General features: G+C 41.5%; 1 protein-coding gene across 5 annotated transcripts in view; it reads left to right on the forward strand.

Moving 5' to 3' along the window:
- grik5 (glutamate receptor, ionotropic, kainate 5) overlaps nt 1-21,948 on the forward strand; it is a 98,595-nt gene that overhangs the window by 36,629 nt on the left and 40,018 nt on the right. For all 5 annotated transcript variants that reach the window (XM_087848276.1, XM_087848278.1, XM_087848279.1 and 2 more), the window contains exons 3-5: nt 16,464-16,625; nt 18,037-18,201; nt 21,812-21,909. In XM_087848276.1, the coding sequence (XP_087704402.1) occupies nt 16,514-16,625; nt 18,037-18,201; nt 21,812-21,909 (375 nt within the window). In that variant the 5' untranslated portion in view covers nt 16,464-16,513. The remainder of the gene's footprint in view (nt 1-16,463; nt 16,626-18,036; nt 18,202-21,811; nt 21,910-21,948) is intronic.

Raw genomic sequence — 21,948 nt, forward strand, 5'->3', positions numbered from 1 at the left:
AGGCTGCATTTGAAAGCAAGTGAGCCAAATGTAGGGCAACTTTCAAATCACACCCTAGTTCTTCTTCTTCGGGGGGAATTTGTTTTTGACCAGACGCGCCAACGTGAACACACTGGCAATAAAACAGACGAGTAAATTCAGGAACTGCAGCAACCCGTCTTCCCTGGTGTCATTTTATATTGTTTTACATTTATCTCAGACATGCAGGATATCAAAAGTGCCGTTTTCAAAAGCACAGTGCAGTTTGTTTTTTGCTAGATTCTGAGCCATGCTCCGCTATAATCACCACTGCAGCATGGACAGCAACAAAGTGTAAGACGTACAATGCAGTTAAAATGCTAATATGGGCAATTCAATTAAAAGTATCTCTTTTCCATCGCCTATAACAATGTTCGGTGGTGTTTTGTGTCCACTCTTTTATGGATTATTATGGAAACAGAGAGTGGGTTTATTTTCTCTCTGGCAGTTTTTGGACATGGCCATGATGATTGCAGAGCCTAATGCAGCAGCAGCTGCTTTGACAGTAGAAAAGCTTTTGATATATGGTGCTGATCTAATAGAGAGAGAGACTGTGACATTTGTGTTCTGCACAGACACGAATACTGCACATGCATAACTCCAACTGTGCTATGAGCCCTGCATGCAAGCAGCGTAATTATATGATTTCTTTACATACTAGCAGAATGCATGCATCATTACTAACAAACCGCATGTACGTGTTATCATAATTGCCGCTGGCATAGCGTGGAGCACGTACGATGCATAAATACTGTCAATTAAATTATATTGTGGGACTGTGCGTTAGAGCACATATTACATCACTTTCAACCTCATACCTCATGCTTTTAATTCATGTCATTTAATTTGTATTCAAACGTGGGAAGATACAGCTGTTAGGCGTGACAGCGGTGATAGTACACCACGAGTAGTAATTCAGATAAATAAGCAATTGAGTAAACACATTTCTCATGCATAATTAAGTTTAACCTGACCTAGATCAAGTAACATGAATGAGTGATTCTAATTTGAGTTGCCAGTTGTAAACCTTATAAACAATGAATGTGGACATTCATAATTCTGTAGTAAGCTGCGGAACTTCTAAGGCTAATGTACCATGGGCTAACTTAATGTATTATGCATCCACTCACCAGTGCCTGGTACTGATTTACTGAACAATGGCGCAAACAAATGCTAATCCCGCATTAAATATGGTGCTCTTGCATAAATATCCTAACCGACATTGCTTTTAGCATATACTATGATCTATTAGCATAGAGCGGGCAGAGGGATAACCAACAATTTAGCATGAGAAAGCTGAGCAGAATGTAGTGCAGCGCTGTTTGACCACTGAATGACAAAATGAATCACTTAATTAACCTTGTGAAGGTTACACTCTGGTCATGGAGACACTTGCACAAACACACAGTCTGAATGTGACCTGCATTTCTGCTGCAGATAAGCACAGAGGCGCTTTCTTTTCTTTGTGTATTCTCTGGCTGGATTCAGAGGCAGCCACTCTGCTGTGGAGATGGTTTGAAGAGCAAATTCATCCCGCTGGTGAGGGACATTAAATATTGACTTAAAGACAGAACCAAGGTCCAAATATTGAGAAATTATTCATCATTTGTAAGATATAATGTTTTTGATCATATGAGCTGTTGTTCTGCGTCAGACCTCTGGCCTCTTGTGCTTTCCGTCTGACCTTGATTATAATCCCATTATACCCATGTTTAGATGAAATATGCATTGAAGTTAGCAGTTTGCTTCTCCAAAACACATTCTCAGCAGCCAAAAACATCGATAACACATTCATCTGCCATTCTATCTGAACACGAGGCACATAAATAAAAAAAGTATTTTTACAGCAGTGTTATGTTTTTGATTTCTAAATAGAATTTTTTTTTTTTTCTGCTGTTGATCATAGACTTCCCTTTTTCCGATGAAGAGGTTATGTGATTGGTGCTGTTTGTCTGTTTGTTGACAGGATTACTTGAAGGTACAGTCGTTTGTTTTGTGACGTTATTTAAGAGAATAAATGAATAATGTATTCATAAACAGACATGGATTAGCGTGCAATGACATCTACCAACAAATTGATGCCTTCTATCAACTTAGAATCCATTAATCCATAAAAAAATCTCCATAATTGGGCCCCGGTTTGTGAAAGCTGCCACGTTGCCATATTGCGGCGCCACCTTGAATACAGTGGCTGAGATGGATATCGACATCTCGCCTAATCGTGTTTTACGTATGTGGCTGGAGACCAGCCACATACATAGTACACCAAAGCTGGAGCAGACGTTCAGAGATAAGAGAACTCATAGGTGTTAGTGTGCTGTGGAGGGACATTAAAATTCATGCCTGCATCTTCAGACCTAAGATATGAATGATCATACCTATATTTTATTTTCAGAGAAGGGGTTGCCATTACCAATGAGGTGAAAACACGAAGGAAAGAGACAACGCTACTGACATCGTATTAAAATGTCCTCTTCTTCCACCTCACCTCAAGCCTCTCCTGACTTGACATCAGGGCTCTAACAATTGAAAATGAGCATAAACACTATTTATGCACACTAATTTTCAATGTTGTTACTTATTGACAACAGATTAGACATCACTCCCCCCTCAGTTGTTGCTGTTTAGCTGGCTGAACAACAGCAATGCCTGGTTATAAGCTAACATTATGCCAGCTGATGTTAGTCCTAAGTGTCCTAAAAATGAAACAAATGGCAGCCAGAGTTGTTTGTCCGATAGCAGCCACCAGTATATAGGATTGAACACTTGAATTGAGGGTAAGAAAACAGAACAGTTGAATGCAATCTAGTGAAAATTTAGACATGAAGTCCTGGTTGTCTATCAGCAACCAGGACTTTTAGAATGATTATTCACTTACTTCTTTATTACTGTTGGTTGCATAGTGGTGCTCAATGTTGCCTCATAGCAAGAAGGTCTATGGTCCGTATCCAGTGTTGGGAAGGTTACTTTTAAAATGTATTCCATTACAAATTACAAAATACATGCCCCAAAATGTATTCTGTAACGTATTCCGTTACGTTACTCGATGAGAGTAACGTATTCTGAATACTTTGGATTACTTAATATATTATCATGCTGTTTACAACTACATGAATGTACTATTGCTGTGATTTATTACTGTTATGAAGGTGAAGGTCCGCGGCTCTGAACCGTAGTAAAGGGACCTCTGGCTAATACGGTGGCTTCATGCTCGTAGCCAAAAACTAGCTTTACTTTGTTGTCTGGGTCAACTTTGCTTGTGAGAAACAGAGAGAGGCGTTGAAAGGCTGCTCCAACGGAACTTATTATTTCGGAGGAAAACACGAACACAGCGTACAGTCGAGTCTTAGAGCTATACCTGCAGCATTCTGCCTATTAGCTTAGCACGACAACAACAAAAAGGCCTCTCTAACCCAGGAAACTCGCAGCGAGAGAGCGTCACCCTGTAACCATGGCAACCGTAACGCTGCCACCTGGAACAACAGAACGTAGCTGTCAAACAAAACCCAAACAGTCCTGACCCGCCACAATATGAAACAGGAAAGTACCGCTGTGTAATCCATTTATTTCAACAAAGTAACTGTATTCTAAATACCACCTTTTTAAACGGTAACTGTAACGGAATACAGTTACTCATATTTTGTATTTTAAATACGTAACGGCGGTACATGTATTCCGTTACTCCCCAACACTGTCCGTATCCACCAGCTGGCTGGGGCCTTTCTATCTGGAGTTTGCATGTCTATGTGGGTTCTTTTTGAGTGCTCTGGCTTACCCCGATAGTCCAAAGAAATCCCTGTTAGTTTAAATGGTGATGGTAAATTAGTTGTAGTTGTGAATACAAGTGTGATTGGTCTGTCTTAGCTCTGGTGTACCTCCCTGTGGACAGTGTCAAGTGGGAGTTGCTGGTCCTAAACTGAATAAGTAGTTCAGAGAATATCACAAGATAAAATAGGAAACAGAATGAGACATTTTGCATCCTATCTTTGCAAATTACATTAAGAAGAAGAAAAACTGGGAACCATGGCCCTGATGCTCTCAAGAAAACATCATAAGCTAATTCAGCTCTACGTACTGTTTCCTTACAGATCTAGAGACTCAATTTGTGCATGCTGTGAAGGCATTTTTAGCCTTGGTGGAAATGACTTTTTCCTACTGCTAATATTTATTTAATCATATAATTAATATATAGAACATATTATATTTGTTTAACTAAAAACATTGCATTGCCTCAAATACTTTGCACATTTATTATGTAACACTGCTGAAACCTGATGCCTAAAAAGCTGTTTCCAACGCACCGTAGCACACAACATAAGTGGATGAATCCTCAAAATATCTTCACTTTTGCTCTGAGTGTGGCGTCCTTTTTTGTTTCCCAGCTGGGTCTGAGAGGTACTGAAAATGCCTCCTGCTCGGGGCATCTGAAAACAAAGTGCAGAATGCTGCAGTCGGTAATGCATTTAGCACAGATGGATACACAAATAAAGAGCTGTTTATGCAAAACGGATGCACACCCATGTTTTGAAAGTGTCCAGTCACTCCATATTTCAGTATTTTGCTGAATCTCGCCGCCTCCCCCCTCTCCCCCCCCCTTCTCCCCCTCCCCAGTCAGTTCCTGTCAGACCTAATAGTGTGATGTCTCGTCTTGAATGGAGATGACCAATTTTAGACTCAGTCATGGGTGTTAGAATCGTACAACATGTTCAGGAGACTCACAATACATTCAGGCAAAATGGAGAATCAAATTTTTATAAATATCGACCATTAGCCCCCGGTTAGACCACAAATTTGAAAACGTAATTACATGCCTAATTCAATGCGATTATTATGTATTGCAGATGATTAACCAGCTCAGCAATATCAATCCGAGCAATTCACATAATACCAAGTTTCAATTCATATTGAACAATTAGAATCTGGAGCAAGTAGTCATAGTACATACACAGCCTCAGGATTAGCATAATAAAATATGGTCAGATGAAAGCAGTTTTTATGGTCAGTAAGTACACATATTAATGTATTTATGGGCTGTTAGGCTTGTAGAATAAAATAACAAAAAAAAGGGTAAAATAATTTGATTAAAAGGATAGTTTATGGCGCAAACTGAATACTGAAAAGTCATTATTTTTTGTGTTGCCTCCTCCAGCTACTTAGCATTTTCCATGCCACAATCTGACAAAGAACATTATTATTAAAAATTAAAAAAAATATTTTCCTGGCATTTCCACTGTTCTGGCTGCAGAAAGAAAGACAACATGGGAGAGAAGGAATAACATCACCCAAGGTCAGGAGCTCTATCCATACCCATGTGTTTTCCAGCAGGAGACAGGCTGAAAAAGAGTCCCTCGGGGCTTTATTGTGTTATCCAATCGCTTCTGTGACCTTTTTAAAATGGATGGTGCAGTTTTTTTTCTTTTAAATGAAATGGCTCATAAAGAACTTGATCAATTATGTAATCCAATACAGCCACCAGCTTTTTTTTTCAGTTATCTAAGCACATTTGGGGATAAAAAGTTGAGTCATTTCTTTGTCATTTTTTTTGCCTTTATTTCGGAGGTGGTATTTTTAGACTCAGGTTTTGGCGACAGCGAGATTTTTCCCACTTTGGTAACACTAAGGCCACAGTCAGTATTATCTTTTAAGGCGCAGACTTCAGATTGTCGCTGAGTCAACACAGATTGGCGATGTCTCGAGTCGCATGGCATTATTCACGGCTTATATTCACCATCTGGCGCTAATGCAAAGTTCTCAGCTATTTTAGCAGCAGCTTCAAAAGTAAAAAATGTATTTTTCATTCACTTATCCTCGGGCACAATCCTCAACGCAACTCGAAAACAATGTCGGACAGAAAAAAAAAATCATGAAGATAAGACGACAGATAATTACTGCATTTGTCTTTGTTAAATCTGATAATTTTTTATTCATAGCCCAGTGCCTGCTTCTAAATATATTAAAATAATGAGCTAAACAAGTAAATATGTGGCAAAACAAAAAAAGCTTTGATTCTACAAGGATGTGGAGCTGGTTGGGAAGTACTAGGACAAATGGAAGTTTCTGATTAATTGCCGTTCTTGCGCTCTTGGTAAATTTAAAGTCTCCCCCTTCTGTGATCGTTTAAACGATCAAGTTAAAGGCTGTAAAATGTTAAATGTCACAGGAAGACATTTCATGGAAACCGAAGATGTTTTTACATTGCCTTACAGGCTGTTTGAAAGTCTTTCATAATACCAGCAGTGATTTAAAAAAAAAATGCCCTTCATCTAACTTTGAGATGATTCAAGTCTTGTTCATTTATTACAAGTCCAGGCACATGCTTCTTTTTTCCTGGGCAAAGAAATAAAATTCTCACAGATTTCTTTGTAAAATGCTTTAAATGAAAGAGGTGGCTGAATAAGCATGATGTAAGAGTTTGCTTCCTTATAGGATTTTAACCCTGGCGTTCCACATCGATACTTGGACCTTGTAAGAGTGCACGATCATTCCTGTCCTGAATGGGAACACTGGCTTGCCCTACATATGTGGGTATTTGCATAGTTACTTTGCATAGATGCAAGTGAATCCTTTTCAGATCCTTAACCGAGTCTGCGAAGTGCAGTCAGAGAGAATTTGTCTCTTGCCCGGGGCAGCTGAAAAACAAACCAAATTTGAGCATGCTGCTTTCTGCAGAGCAAATTAGTACAGACGAAAACACAAACCAGAAGCCCCACATGTAAACGTGAATCACAACAGCACTTTTGCAGCACTTGGTTTCCCCTTTGACTTTCCCTTTTTTCCCTCTTCTTTTTCTGTTTTAGCTTTCTCCTCCCCCCCTGGTTGCTTTCTGTCGGCGATGAGAGTACGACAGCTTGTCCTGATCTCACACGACCAATTTTAGATTTAGCTGTGTGAGACAAAATTACACAAGCATCTGAGTGGACATGCAGCAAGTCCCGGTCATATATATACTACACACACCTGAGTCGAACACAATGTGCACTCTTGTTCCTGATCACGTACTAGAAACACATTCTTTCTGTTTCTGCCTCTCACTACTAGAGCGCAATTACTCTCTTTCTCTCTCTCACACTCTCTCTCTCTCTCTCACACACACACGCTCACACACACGCGCACACACACAACCACACACACACACACTGCAGCAGCAAAGCAAAGCCCCGCTTCACACGACCAGTGGTCTCTGACTCCCCGATCTCTCATTTACCTGTTCCATCACTTTTCCTCGCTTCTCTCTTTTCCTCTCCTTCGCACTCCCCTCCTCCCCCTCTTCTCATCCTCGACTCTGTTGCCACGGTAGCAAAACCTGACAATGAGAGAGCGAAAAACGGAGAGAGAGAGAGAGACATAAAGACTGAATGCCATCTGAGTCATTTTATCCTCAACCTGTGTTGCGTGTGTGTGTGTGTGTGTGCGTGAAGGTGAATGTGTTGGATGTGTTTTTGTAAATCTTGTGTGTTGTGTGTGTTTGCGCATGAGTTAGCGAGAGAGTGAGCGCGGTGCGTGGGTGTCTAAGTGGGAGAGCTGCGTGGAGTCGGTTCAGCGGTTCATCGCGGAGCTGTGGCAGTGCGATGGGCAAACGCACCACCTTTGTCTGTCTCACCGCACGTAGCCGGGCCATTTCCGATTTCTATTTCATGTTCGCCGCACGTTGTAATTTTAAAGTAATATCCTCTCAGTCTGACACACAAAATTTATAACTCTGATATGCTTTTGTGATGCAACACACTTTCGCTGGCTGTACGTAATGTTACATGCATCAACATCTCCGTGTTAATACGACGTCTTCGCGATACTGCATCACCTCAACTTATGCTAAATCAGCTTTATTTGTATAAAACTGTCATGACATACAAATATCTCAATGGGTTTACATGCTGACTGTGGTGCTCGCACAGCTCTCTAAGAAAAAAATACTACTGACACACACAGACACACGCATATAGAGGGAAAAAAATCCTTTAGCACATGAGCAAAAAGAACAATGAAAAGAATCCTCAGGAGAAGCTATCCAAAAAAGACATCCCTCCTCCGTGGATGGCCGGCTGTGCAGTAAGGAGCAGCAGTTGTGGAAAAGGCAACTACTATAAAAATAGCACAAAATTATAACAGTTAATAAAAATTCAACGCTCAAGACATTTCTACCTCAATGATGGGGACACACTTACATAAATTCCTATAACTAAACACGTAAAATCAGTTTATGATGAAAGCGAAAAGATTTTATATCCACTCTGACGTCCACCTAATAGCCTCCACTGATTTAAACTGACAGCGCTCTATTCTTACTCAGACATTGTTCTCTTCGCAGTGCCCTGCGCAATAATATCACTCTTATACATTCCAAGGCTTTGCTCTGAATGCAAATTTTAGCTCTCCAAACAAGCCAGGGGGCGAGTGAGTTCAAGGAGAGCTCCCTAATTGTGATTAAAGTGCTGTGCTTACATAAGCCACAGTTGCAACAAGTGGGAACTGCACCGACAGCTGGATACAGTGAGCGGCGCATCTTTTTCGAGCAGTTTGTGGTGAAAGCAGTGAACTGAATGTCACACACACACACAAACTCACGCGGGCACACATGCCTCGGCTCTGAGCTGAACAGCAGGTGGTACATATGCATGCAGGAGGACTGAAATGTAAACTTGCTGCTGGCGCATGCAAACAAATAAAACAAAGACGCGCATCGGAACTCGGACATAGAAAAAACAAATCAAATGACGCACTTACACGTGAGCAAGCAAACACGCACACACACAGAGTTTTGTTTGAGAGTTTCGGCATGTGCGTGCAGCTTTCGGGTGCCCGTGTGTATGTTTGTGCGTGACATACTCGGATGTGACAGTGTCACAGGAGCACGGTGGTTCCCCAAGCAGGCGGTGTCACCGACTGAGGGCCTCTTTGTCAAGGAGAACACTGGGAAGAATTTATCCATGTTCAATGAACAGAGAGGGAGAGAGAGGGGGGAGATGGGTGAGGGGGAAAGGGGAGGCTGTAACAGAGAAAGTGCACTGTCGAGATTGAAGAGACCGCTGAGAGCTAAGATGGGGAACGAGAAGAGAGGGGTCAGTAAAGAGACAGGGGTATAGAGTGTTCCTGAAGATGAGACAAAACAGATCGAGGCTGAGGGAGAGGAGATACAGGGATGGGGGAGAAAGCAGAGAGAGAGAGGAGAAGGTGAAAATGAGAGATCAAAGTGTCTGCAGCACTGCTGAAAGAGGACAAGGTGGAGACATACGAAATATATGGAAGTATCTGAGTGACTTACGTTGGCCACAATAGTGGAAATACCTGATGCAGTAAATCCTGCTAGTGGAATAGTGATGACGATGATGATGAGGGCTTTTTTGCTTTCTTTTTGCTGCTTGATTATTTGTTGCCTTCACATTTAACAGAAGCTGGGGTAACATCTTCAACTTTTTCGTTTTTTCTGATCGACAGCCCAAAATCCATTTACAGTCAAAGGAAATTGCGAAAAATCAACACTCGATTTGCTGGATCCTGCAGTGGTTTGGCATTTATTGTCAGAAGGAATTATCAAGATTGATTAAAGATCTGTAGAAAATGAAGTTGCCTTTCTCAGAGACTGTCAGACAGAATTGCCTGTCACAAATTTGGACAGTCATGTGTTAACGGTGCAGGATGAACCGTGCCCTTTCAATTGCAGCATCATGAATGGCTTTCTTACAGGAAGCTGCAGGAGTTCAGAGATTTCATCAATGCAATGACGAAATAAGTGTTTGCTTTTTAAAACCTGTAACTCCGGTCGATCCTTCGCCTCAGACTGTGGGGTTTCAGTTGCCTTGCAAAAAAAGGGTTTTAAAGATGTTAGCAGAAGTTGATGTTTTTGCAGAAGCTCTAATGATAGGGTTGATTTAACACATTTTTTTTCAGATTGCAATTTGCAATGTTGATCTCGAATGAGAGAAACTCTTAGCATAAAACAATTATTTAGCACCGTCACTTTTATTTCTGCACTATTTCAAATTTGAATGATTTACTATAGCTGTTCATGTTATTGTGCCCACTGCCTTTGTAAGGTTTACTTTGCATTTGGAGTAGTTTTAAAATATGAGTGGTTGTTATTCCGTGTGGCCAAGCTAATATAACCTTTTACCCAGCATTCTCCAGTCAAGTAAACATTTTCAAAAATCAAACTTCAGATAGACGGCTCACTGGTAGGCAGCGTCACATGAATAAATCATGGTTTCTCAAAATGTTCAACTTCACCTTGAAATCTTCAGCCTAAGTTTGAAAGGAATGGCAACGATGATGTTCAAATCCTTAGAAAGAAAAGTGCATTTCTGAAAAGAGGAACCGAGAGAGAAGGACAAAGCTAAGCTAGAAGAGAAAGTCAGAAATGGGGAGATTAGAGAGGTGCATCCAAGGTAAAGTGAAGGGGTCCAAAGCCAAAATGCTGAGTCAATGCGACCAAGAACATGTGCTTCTGCTTTGATATTAGATGCGACACAAAGAGCTCAAGACATAATTCTGCCAAGAGGGCCAAAGTGAAGGGTCCCTAGTACTTTTCCACCCCCACTGTACACAAACTACTTACACACACATGCACACAAAAACGCACACATTAACTAGACCGACCACTCGGCTCATTCTTGCTGTCTGGGGGTTAACGAATGCTCTGAAATGGCCTGACCGCGCTCATTCAGGCACGCTAGCCCAGCTGTCTGCAAACCGGCCGGCTCTAGTCAGCAGTGACTGTTAATTGTGAGAAAAATGAGCAAAATAGCACTTGTGTCCCATAATGGCTGGCGGTACAGTCTCCTTAAATCCACAGCCACTGAAGCCGTTCCACTTGCAAATTCAATTATAGGAATGATTCATCCTTCCATTATGATAACTGTCAGATTTTCTTGTGTCATACAAAGAGGCAGAAGGGGAAAAACAAATCATTCGCCAGCCCACCCCCTGCTGAAACCCTTCTCCTTCTCCTCTCCCCCCCTCAAGCTGTATTTCTCCATCTGATTTCTTTTTCTCTTTCTTTGCATTCCTCTATTCCCCCCCCCCCCCCCCCCCCCCCCCCCCCCCCAACTCCTCCCCTGCTATCGCTCATCCCGCTTTCTTTGCCTTAGTCTCTGTTCATCCTCTCTTCATCTGCCTGGGGGTGCGAGGCGAGATAGCATTCCCTCGTTTTCTGATTCTCTCCATACACCCCCCCACCCGTCCCTCCCCTCTCTCCTACTCTGCCATACAACCCACCCATCCCTTCTCCCTCGTGCTCTCTCTAGATAATTAAGATCTCTGATTTTACGGTTTTCTCTTTCATAATAGGCTCTGCAGACACTATAAGCGAGCCGCCAAGTCTGCAGCACTTACACACAAACAAAAAGAAGCGCACACACAAATATGCATATGTTTTCAGACAGACACACACACAGTAAGATGAATGCATGCACCAAACAACTAAATCTCCGACTGGAATGAATGTGCTCCACTCAAACTCTCCATTTTCCCTCTCTCTCTCTTTTATACACTGTCCTGCACACATGCACAAACACACACATACACACAGAAAGTCAGGATATTTATATATTTTAGCTTTTGTGTATTTGTCAGCGGTGCCAGCATGTGGGGTGACTTACAGCAGGGTGCAGAATGAAAGCGAGCTAGGGGAGCTTGAAGCAGTGTTTTCTCTACAGCTCAGACTAGTCTGGCTCTGCTCGGCCCTCTTGCTGCTTCAGCTCCCTGCAGACTGACACCCGACTACTACAGGGACTCATCCATGTACTACTGTAGCAGTGGAGCTGGTACGGCCGCCAGAAACACAGCCCTCGCAAATTAAACACGGCAATAGTCTCTCAACATTTGCTCTCTATTTCTTTCTGACTGTGTGTCTCACCAAATTCCCCTCATCCTATTCTGCTGCGTTGCAGCCGCTTATTTTCTTTCGTTCACCTGCAGTGATGGAAGAGGTGCTCAGACCCAGAATTTCATGCCACAGTTATTGCGGCAAAAACCATCATAGGTAAAATGTATTGTTGCAATGATAATCAGAGTTTCCTAGAAAACTATGAGTGCTAAAATACAGGTTTATACTGTTTTCTCTGGATTTCTATCACCCGGCAGTGTATGTTGCACCTAACATTACTAACATAAAATGCACTTTAAACAATAGAAACAAAAAGAGGGATTTAAAACATGAATTTATGTGTTTGAATTAGGTGTTTGTAAGTTTAAATGTATTGAATTGTTTGTATAAATGTTACTGCTGCACACCTATAAAATAGCCCTGTATAAGTTACATCCACAGTAACTAGAACTGGTGACCACTGTTTTTCTGCATGACCAAGTCTCCTCTGGATTATTAAACATAAAGCTGTTTATAATGTCAGACAGTAATCAGACGTGTTGGTAATATGACAGTGTTTCACTGCTGATTATTGACTATTGTAATATCACTCATATATTGTCAGTAAAAAAACAAAATTCTCATATGGAAAAGAAATGTAAGAAAACTTTGGCATTTTTAACATTTAATATACAATCATGTACGTTTTCACTGGACTCTATGCAGGTCTTTGAAAATCTAAGTACATCATTCTGTAGCTCTTAGAATCACTTATAGCAGCAACAGCTTGAATTAATTGTTTTCTTTATAACTATTTTTACATTAATTCAGGTCTGTGTGATTTGAGGGTATCTGTTTGTGTGAGCCAAGATTTAAAGTTTTTAGAGTTTTAGCTGTTACAGTCGCTCATATGACTTTAGAACATTTTGGCATTCAGAGGAGTTCATGGTTGAATCAATGACTGTAAGGTACAGAGGTCCCGTGGCTGCAAAACAAGCCAAAATCATCAGCCCTACCCAACTGTGCCTGCTAATTGGTATGAAGTGTTTTTGTTAAGGTGCTGTGTTTTGTTTCTGCCGAAGGTGGTGTTGCTGTGGATTACGGTTAAACATCTTCCACTTTGGTCTTGGCTGTCCAATTACATTGTTCCAGAAATTTTGTGGTTTGTTCAGATCCAACTTTGCAAATCTGTGCCGTGCTGCCATGTTCTTTTCAGAAAGAAGAAGCTTTCTCAGGTAACCCTTCCAAACAACCACACTTATTCAGTCTTGGTCTTATTGTACTGTCAGCTCTAACTGTTAACATGCTCACTGAGGCCTGTAGAGTCTGAGCTGTAGCTTTTGGGCTTTTTTGCTGTTTCTCTGAAGATTGCACATTATGAACTTGGAGTGAATTTTCTGTGATGTCCACTCTCTTTAAGATTGTGGCACTGTGTTAACACTCACCTGAATGCTTTGATCGGTGACAAAGGGCTGCTGCTTACTATACTAATTCCTGTAGACTCAATAAGAGTGTACTTAGTTTGCTACAGAACTGCAGCTATGAAAATTTTTATTTTTCACGACTGGCCTCTTCTTCTTCTTCTTCTTCTTTATCTTTCAGTTACTCCTTTTAGAGGTCCCCACAGTAGGGTGCCTTCATCTCACCCTATCACTAGCATGCTCTTCTGTCACATCAACCCTCTGAATGTCCTTCTTCATTACATCCATGAATCTTCTTGGTGGTTTAGCATTACCATCCAGTAAATCTTTTCTTGTTATCTTGTCTTTTTGACACAACTGTAATTCTAAAAATAAACATTTTGCTGTATAAAAAACTAGCAAAAAGAGGCTGCATTAGTGGTACATGAGACATATGACTTTCTGTCATTTTTTTCTACTTTTTTTGTCTTTGGGAAATAGTAACCATATGCAAAAATGACCTTTTATGTATGATAGAATATATTTTATTATATGCACTACATTAGAGACTAGTTTTTGACATACAGTGTGAGTAGAATTTTAATGGTGTGGTTAGGTGAGATAATTAAAAATACCCACTTTAATGTTGGGAGCTTATTCTACAGCAATGAGTCATATTTGTTTTACAGTGTGTTACACATTTTGTTTGGTAATTATATTCCTAAAAACAAACTATTTGATGTCAAACACATGTAGTGAAAGGAAAAGCACACATTTCTCTTTAAATATAGTGCAAGTATGAAGTAACTTAGATTAAAAAATACTAGAGAAAATTGGAAGTACTTCAGATTGATACCTGAGTACAGCCCTTGAGGAAATATACTTTTTCACCGCTGCCTTTCTGTCTCTATACTCCTCTGCGTCTCCTCCTGCAGAGACACTTTCCAATCTCTTCTCTCTGTATTCAATTTTGCTCTTTTATTCCCTCATCGTCACAAGCCTATTCCCTCGGTTTGATTTTTTTCTCTTATTCTCCTCTTATTCTACTTCTATCGCAGATTTCCATCTTCTTCCTCACTCCCACTATTCCTCTCCTTGGAGTACAGAAACTATAATCTTCTCTGTCCAGTGCTGTCAATAGCTCTCAATAACAATGAAATAGCACCAGTTCCTCCCCATCACTGATGAAGGCATAGCCTCAGTTCGGATCTTATTCGTCATCAGGGCAATCTGCTTCTTGGTAATAGCCAATCAAATGGCTCCTGTGAAATGCAGCGCTCCCATGATAGGTTCCCCATTGTTTTGATTGACTGCACCTGAGGGCCCGCCACTTCGGCTGGCCTCGATCAATACCCCATCACACACACACGAGGAAAGCGCACGCTCATACATGCACTGGAATAAACACAGGGACACGCACACGTGCACACACACAATTTGGTGAAGAGTAAATTGAGAAGGAAACCACTGGTACGGCAAGCAAACAGAATACAATAGTAAAAGCCAGCAAAATGGAGTACTTGCAGCACGACGCACAGTTGCGTTACAGCAGTGCGCCACGCTGAGCTCGTTGTGCGCTCAACTTTGAATTCGTGCACACAAACATGATGACAAGGAGGAACTTTAAACTGTTGGTGAACTACTTACTAGTTTTCATCTTTGCCGTGACACACTGTGTTGAACAGGAATGATTTATGGAAAACAATGAGATGGAAAATTGCTCCCATATTGTGCCTCTTATTCTATGTTGTGTCACACATACAGATGGCCTCGCATAAGCTCTGCCTCTGTTCACTTTGAACTACAGCAACCATAATGAGAGCGGCACAGCCATCTGCACGGTATGGTGTATGTTATTAGTATTACAAACATGTTGACGCGCACATTTGCCCACCCTTCGATTGCGAGACATGTAAAGTCAGGCAGGATGAATGGGAGGCCGGTTACTGCATAAAGAGCAAAGAAAAAGCGGAGGAAAGGGGAAGTGTGGCTGGTTTAGAAGACTGTGAAGATAGATTCAAAGCAGAGGGTTGCAGATTTTTTTGATGTGCTTTAAACATCAAAGTCAAACGAGTGTTGGAAAGGTGAGTGAGGTAAAAAAAAAACAAAGATAACATGGACATCTCAAAGTGAATATGGCTATAAAAAAAGGACAGAGGGTGGAGGCGTTTTTATTCAACAAAGACAATCCTCGTGATCCGTGTCTTTGATGCACACACGGTGTATGCTCCAGTAATACCAGCTCACCCCTGCATGCATTCGTCAGGGTCTCAGGTCAGCCCCCTATGAATCCATCAGCCCCCGTTCTCAGCTGCATGGGTCAATTCAAGGTCCTGAACCTGAGTGTCCCCGCTGTCTGTCAAGACCTCAGACCAGTGAACGAGATGCTTGAAACAATCCCAAGTCAACACCCTCTACCACCATAACCTCCTCACCAACACCCCCCTCCCCGTCCCCCTAGCCTGGCTGTCACACAGCACTCCTTCCCCTCTCCTCTGTCTTCATCCCTCCCTTCATCTCTCCATTCTTTCACACCGCCTTGTCATGTTGTCAGTCAGAGCAAGGATGTGTCACTCCTGGAGAGAGCTGCTTAGCACCACTGGAGCTCAGCTGAGCTCCGTTTCTTTCTTTGTGTTTGTGTGTCTGTTTGAAGGTTGTGATGGAGGTTAGGTTACAAAAAAACACGTAAATGCGTATCTTGTGTAGTGGGGGTGTAAGGAATATATATATATATATATACACTGTTCAAGGCAGTTGTCTTTGTCATGAACTCTGTGTTTCTAGTGTATTGACATATCTGTGTGTTTGCATTTGTTTGCGCTTGTGTATATATGTGTGTATGTACAATAAGGATGTGCATGACTGACTGCATGACATCTTGCGTGTCAGCTGTGATGTTTTCTTTGAACTGCCTCTGGAGATCCCTTCAAGGATGCATCCTGTCACTTCTAAACGGCAGCCTTTCCACAGGAGAGGTGAATAGAGCTGTGTGTACTGTATTTTATGATTAGACAGGCTGTATGCATAGGACTGGGCTGCCTTGTGAAGTGACAGTGAACATCTTCATAGCTGATTTTTAAAGTGTATTGTATGTGCTGTCGAATTACAGGTGCTTCCACTCCGTGGGAATCTGACAGTGCAAATTGAAGATAAGCTAAATCGTGATTTGAAGAGAGACCTCTTTAAAGCCAGGACAGTGATTTTTTTTGTGAAGTAACATGTCGTGCATTCCTCCGCTCCTGCAGGTGGCGGTACAGGCAGCCAGCAGACCATTCTCCATGAGGAGCAGTAGAAGATGCCGGCTCTGCCAGCACTGCTGCTGTCAATACACTTCCTCTCCTTCCTGCTAGTCACCATGCCGCCACGCTCCCTCAGTCAGGCCCCTCTGCTCTCCTCTGTCCGCATGGGTGAGTGGCCACCTGTCCTGCCATATCCACATAAAGGGGCCACCAACTCTCAGCAAAGACACACTACTTCTTCTTCTTGTTCTTCTTTTTTTTGTTGTTCTATATTGTTGTTCTCTATATGCGGAAATTACACAAATTCTATTGTTTTCTCAGTATTTGTGAGCTATTCAAAGGATGCTGTCAATCTGCACTATAAACGCCAAACACCACAACTCTTCCGTGCCCAAAATTAATATCATGGCAAAAGGAAACTTCTTGAAGAGCGTTCCATCCATCTATGCATCCATGTATCCATCCATCCGGTTCAGTTCAGTTGACTTCCATTCAGTTCAATTCATGAAGAGCCAAATCGCAACAGCAGTCACTTCAAGCCATTTTTTTTATTGTAATGTAAAGACCCCACAATAATAAAGGGGAAAAAACGACAATCAAAAAAAAACCCTTTAAGCAAACACTTGGCAACAGTGGAAAGGAAAACCTAACAGGAAGAGACATCCGCTAGAACCAGGCACAGGCAGGGCAGGCAGGGCAGCCATCTGTGTAGAGTTGAGGGACGAGAGAAGGGACAAAAAAAACCACACCATGGAAGGAAGCCAGTGATTAATAATACTAATGATTAAATGCAGAATGGTGTGTAAACACATAACGAGAGATCCATCCAATCATCCATCCATCCATCTTCTTAAGTACCTACCTCCATAATGCAAGAGGAGGTATACAGCCTAGAGAAGTTCCCAGTCTATCACTGGGGCTAAAGGTGTGCCAGCATATGGTAAATGTGTAAAGTAATGTTATCATCTATGTACAAATGTGTGCTGAGGCCTTGATCCAGGTTCATCGTTAGTAAAGGTACACTTGGTTGCTTCCTTATTTCCCACAGCAGATGGATCCACATGGGCTTGGGACCAGCATTAGGAGTCCACTAACCTGTGACCCTCTGAGGCTGGCTTTGTGTCTCCCTCCAGTCTCAAACTAGGCACCACCTTGAACCACTTAGCTTTATCGTTAATAAAACAGCATCATATTCAGTGAAAAAACACAAATAATGACAATATGTGTCCTCTCATGCAGCGCTCAGAAGCAAATCAAATAAGCACATTTCCCAAAATGTTTGATTTATGATGTTGTTTGGATCTGGCACACATACTAATCTGAACGAGGACGAGTACTTCATTCCTTTGGCAGTCGGTGGCTGTGATCCCTTTATCAGCCCCACTTGTCCACCCACTACACATTCCCACATCTACATGAGGATGGATAATATTGTTAACTCGTCTTCAAGCTTTACGCCTTGTTATGTTTTTAGCTTTCTCCTCACCACTCTCCCACTCTCCACTGCCCTCCATCTTCATCCATCCATCCATCCTCTCCTCTGCTTCACCTATCTCTCCTTCCCTTTCTCCCTCTCTAGCTGCAATCCTGGATGACCAGTCTGTGTGTGGGCGTGGGGAGCGGCTGGCGCTGGCCCTGGCCAGGGAGAACATCAACAGCGTGATGGAGGGTCCAGCTCGAGCCCGCGTGGAGGTGGACATATATGAGCTGCAAAAAGACTCCCAGTACGACACTACAGACACCAGTGAGTGGTGTGAGAATGACCACTGTGGCAGAATCACATTCCAGCAAACACTATTGTCCACTGGGACATAATGCCCCACAGATAGTGAAAACTGGGGATACAAGAAGGTTTTATTGGTACTCTTGAATATTAACAGTAATAGTGACAAATAGAGAGAAAAACCAGGAGCAGCGATATTACAGTACTTTAATTCTAAAACACTTCAGAAATGTGCTGTTATAGAATTATAAATACATAAGATTTTATTTTCTCAAAAGCTGCCTCTTTAAAAACAAAAACCTCAAATGATACATAGGGTGATAAAACGCAAGCACTTTCATGCGATTAGGAGCCAGTAAGGGATTTTGCTGATTAGTTTACATGTCATTGGAGACCAGTAATGGGCCACTAAGACTGTCTCATTAAAAACAGTGGACCTGTGCCCTCCAGTAACAGCTGGCGCTGTGTGCTGTGCAGACCATGATGAAAACAAATCATCAAATACTAATACAGATCAGCAGTACAGGCAAACAGAACACAGCAGAGAGGCTGCTTCATGAAAATTGTATTGATATAGAGAGTGTGCAAAGACAGAAGGAAGCACTGCTGAATCCAACCACTGAAGAGATAGAATCCCTGCTCCTATTCTAATCGGTCAGCGACCCTGCCACAAGCTACTGGCAAAATGTCTGTGTGTGCTTGAGAAGGGTTGTGTACATATGTGCATGCTTGAGTTGTAGGGGTGTGTGTATGTGTGTGTCCTTGACCAATGGGCAGGAGACTCTGACAGGCTTGTTTGCTCAAAGCATTTTTTGGTCTCTGGATCAGAGAGCTCGTCATCTTACGGCTACAACTGAGGCGCGCATGCACACACTCAACCCACACAGGCCTTTACACATGCATGCACACACAAACCCTCTCTGCAGACGCTTATGCACATTCACACACAGACACAATATGAGCATATACTGTAAGCTCGCACATTGGAATCAATTAATACAACAAGCTAGTACACAGTAAAGGAAAATAATCACAGTTTAGTCATCAGGCATTTTTGATGTGTCTGTGAATAATTTTTAGATGGATTCACAAAAACATTGTCAATAAAAAAAGAGCTTAGCAGGGATTAAGAGAGAGAGTACAAAAACCTGTCAGTAGGTATTTTTTTAGCCTCTCAGTGGATAGCATTCCCAGTGTTGCTTACACAATATGGACACAAGCATTGGGCTAAACCTGTTAATCTTTTAATTTAGGTGGGTTTTTTTTGCCACAGGTGTATAAAATCAAGCCCTAACCATGTATTCTGCCTTTACAAACATTTGTGAAAGAATGCGTTGTTCTAAATGTGGTATTGTAAAGATGCTACCTTTGCAAATAGTCAATTTAGGAAATTTCTTCCCACTAAATATTCCAGGATCAGCTGTTGCAAAGTGGAAATGTTTAGGAACCACAGCGACTGAGCCACAAAGCAGCACACCACGTAAAGTTACAGGGCGGGATTGTTGAGTGCATAAAAGTCAAAAAGCTTTGCCGACTTAATAACTGCAGAGCTCCAAATGTCCTGTGGCGTTAACCATTGTCTGTCATGGTCACTGCTCAGTGCAAAGTTTGATTATAAAGGGAATGTTTAGGAAATAACTCTAAATCTCGGCTTTGTTTCCCATATATTGAGCTATATGTTCAAAATGACATTTAAACCTCGAACAGATTAGCGAACCCTGCATTTATGTGCTCCCAGGAAATTTATATATATTACAGAACCATTCTCAAGCTGTTCTTTAACTTCATGTACTTTTGACTCCGCATGTGAAAACCAAATAGAAGCTAAAATAAGATTTTTATAAAAACACTTTTTTAAATAGGTGATTCCAAGAAAATAACTACCTTGGCTGAGGTGTTGTCAAGGTTACGGCCATTAAATAACTCTTCCAACTAACCATGGTAACTTTGTATGGATGCAAAGTAAATGTTACAAGTTTATACCACACTAGAAATTAAATGTTAGCGAGAAAGTTGATATTTATTAAATTTGTTTCTTTTTTTTAGTGTCCACAACATATTTACTCTCTTCTGCCATGTTTTTATTTATGGCTGTGCCAACTTCTGACTCGAGTTGGCGTTCTTGTGGGTTACTCGCCACTTTAATGTTTTATGGGGTTTATGTGCAGGCATGAAATAGCAACTTTTTTTTACACTTTTGCTTTGATATCTGGGATCATTCTGGGAACTCATCAGCTAGTCTGCCTATGTAGTCTCAGGGAATGATTGCCATTCCCGCTGTGAGGATAGCGGATAGTTTGAGACTTCCTTTTTATATGTGGTGGTCATTTTTTCCCTAATGCTGTATCCCATAGTGTAGTGGTCTACGGTGTCCTAATAAGTAAAAGGTCCTTGGTTTCATCTTGGGAGGAGAGAAAAATCCCTTGGGAGTTGTATCAGGAGAGTCATCTGGTGTAAAAATCTGCCAAATCAAGGATGCGCAGCTACCTGCTGTGATGACCCCATGTGAATAAGGAAGCAGCAGAAAGTGGCTTTTAATGGAACGTTAAAGAACATTAAAGAATCCCCAAATGATAGTTGATGGCTTTAAGATTGCTTTGCGGCAATCTTTTGTCCTCTACGCTTACTCAGACATGATTGGTAAACAATAAAAGCCAGAACGCTTCAGATTGTGTATGTTCATATTCTTTATCGAAACGATTGTGTGAGCTGTAGAGAAGCTAGAGTGGAAATTTTCCTTACATTTCAACAGATTTTAAACCAGTTCAGTTATTTTTGTCTTCGTTAGGTGGGAATTCAGATGATAATTATGATCAGTAATACTTCCAGGTCTGTCCATAAGTGAAACTTTTCCCTTTATTTTTTATGTATATGAACCTAGTTGGTGTATTGTAGATAGAAAACTGTAACAGGAAACACACACACACAATAGACAATATAAATGTAAACATGGATACTGAAATTCAATATGTCAAAGGAATGTGAATTATACACTAAATACACACTTATAGTGAAGACATCTGTTGGGGTTTGAAGTAGTGAAACCAGCAGTATGCTTGATTGTACTGCAGAAATAGTGTTTGCTTGAGTCATTCCTGAGCATAGAACTCTTTGAGTTAATCGTCAGATAATTTCATGAATACTTAATGTAATAGACAAATGTGTAAAGCTGTTTCTCCCACACTAATGTCCTCCTCCAAACAGGATTAAAATGCAGACTGGCGTTTGTTCATCGAAGCCGACCACCAGTCTGTTAGTATTGTTCTGATTCCAGGGGTACACTACAGTTGTCTTGAAAATCATTAAAGCCGTTAAAAACGACTACCTAAACAAGTGAATAATAGCAGCAGGCATCCCGTGGGCTGCCCTGTTGTAGTCCTTGGAGGATTTCCCTCAAAAATAAATCAGATTATAATGAGGCGGATTGTGCTGCAACAATACAACGAGTGGTTAAACTGAAACGGTAATGCGTCCTCTGAGTTCTTGGTTGCATTTAAATTTCCACGCTTTTCCCCCTGACTGCTGCCCCTTCAGTATGCTAACGCAGCGCTGCCTTCAAAACAAAGCAGAAGAAAAGGTATATGTCTGCTTATTCACTGTTTATCTCCTTTTTTGTTTTGTTCCCTTTCAGTGTGTCAGATTCTACCCAAAGGCGTTGTCTCTGTGATAGGTCCCGCCTCCAGCCCCGCCTCTGGCTCTACTGTCAGTCACATATGTGGGGAGAAGGAGGTGAGCGTGGAAGATAAACGTGTCTCATAGCTTTTCCCG

Source organism: Neolamprologus brichardi, chromosome 11 (genome assembly GCF_056152115.1).
Source record: "Neolamprologus brichardi isolate AB-2024 chromosome 11, ASM5615211v1, whole genome shotgun sequence".
Lineage (NCBI taxonomy): Eukaryota > Metazoa > Chordata > Actinopteri > Cichliformes > Cichlidae > Neolamprologus > Neolamprologus brichardi.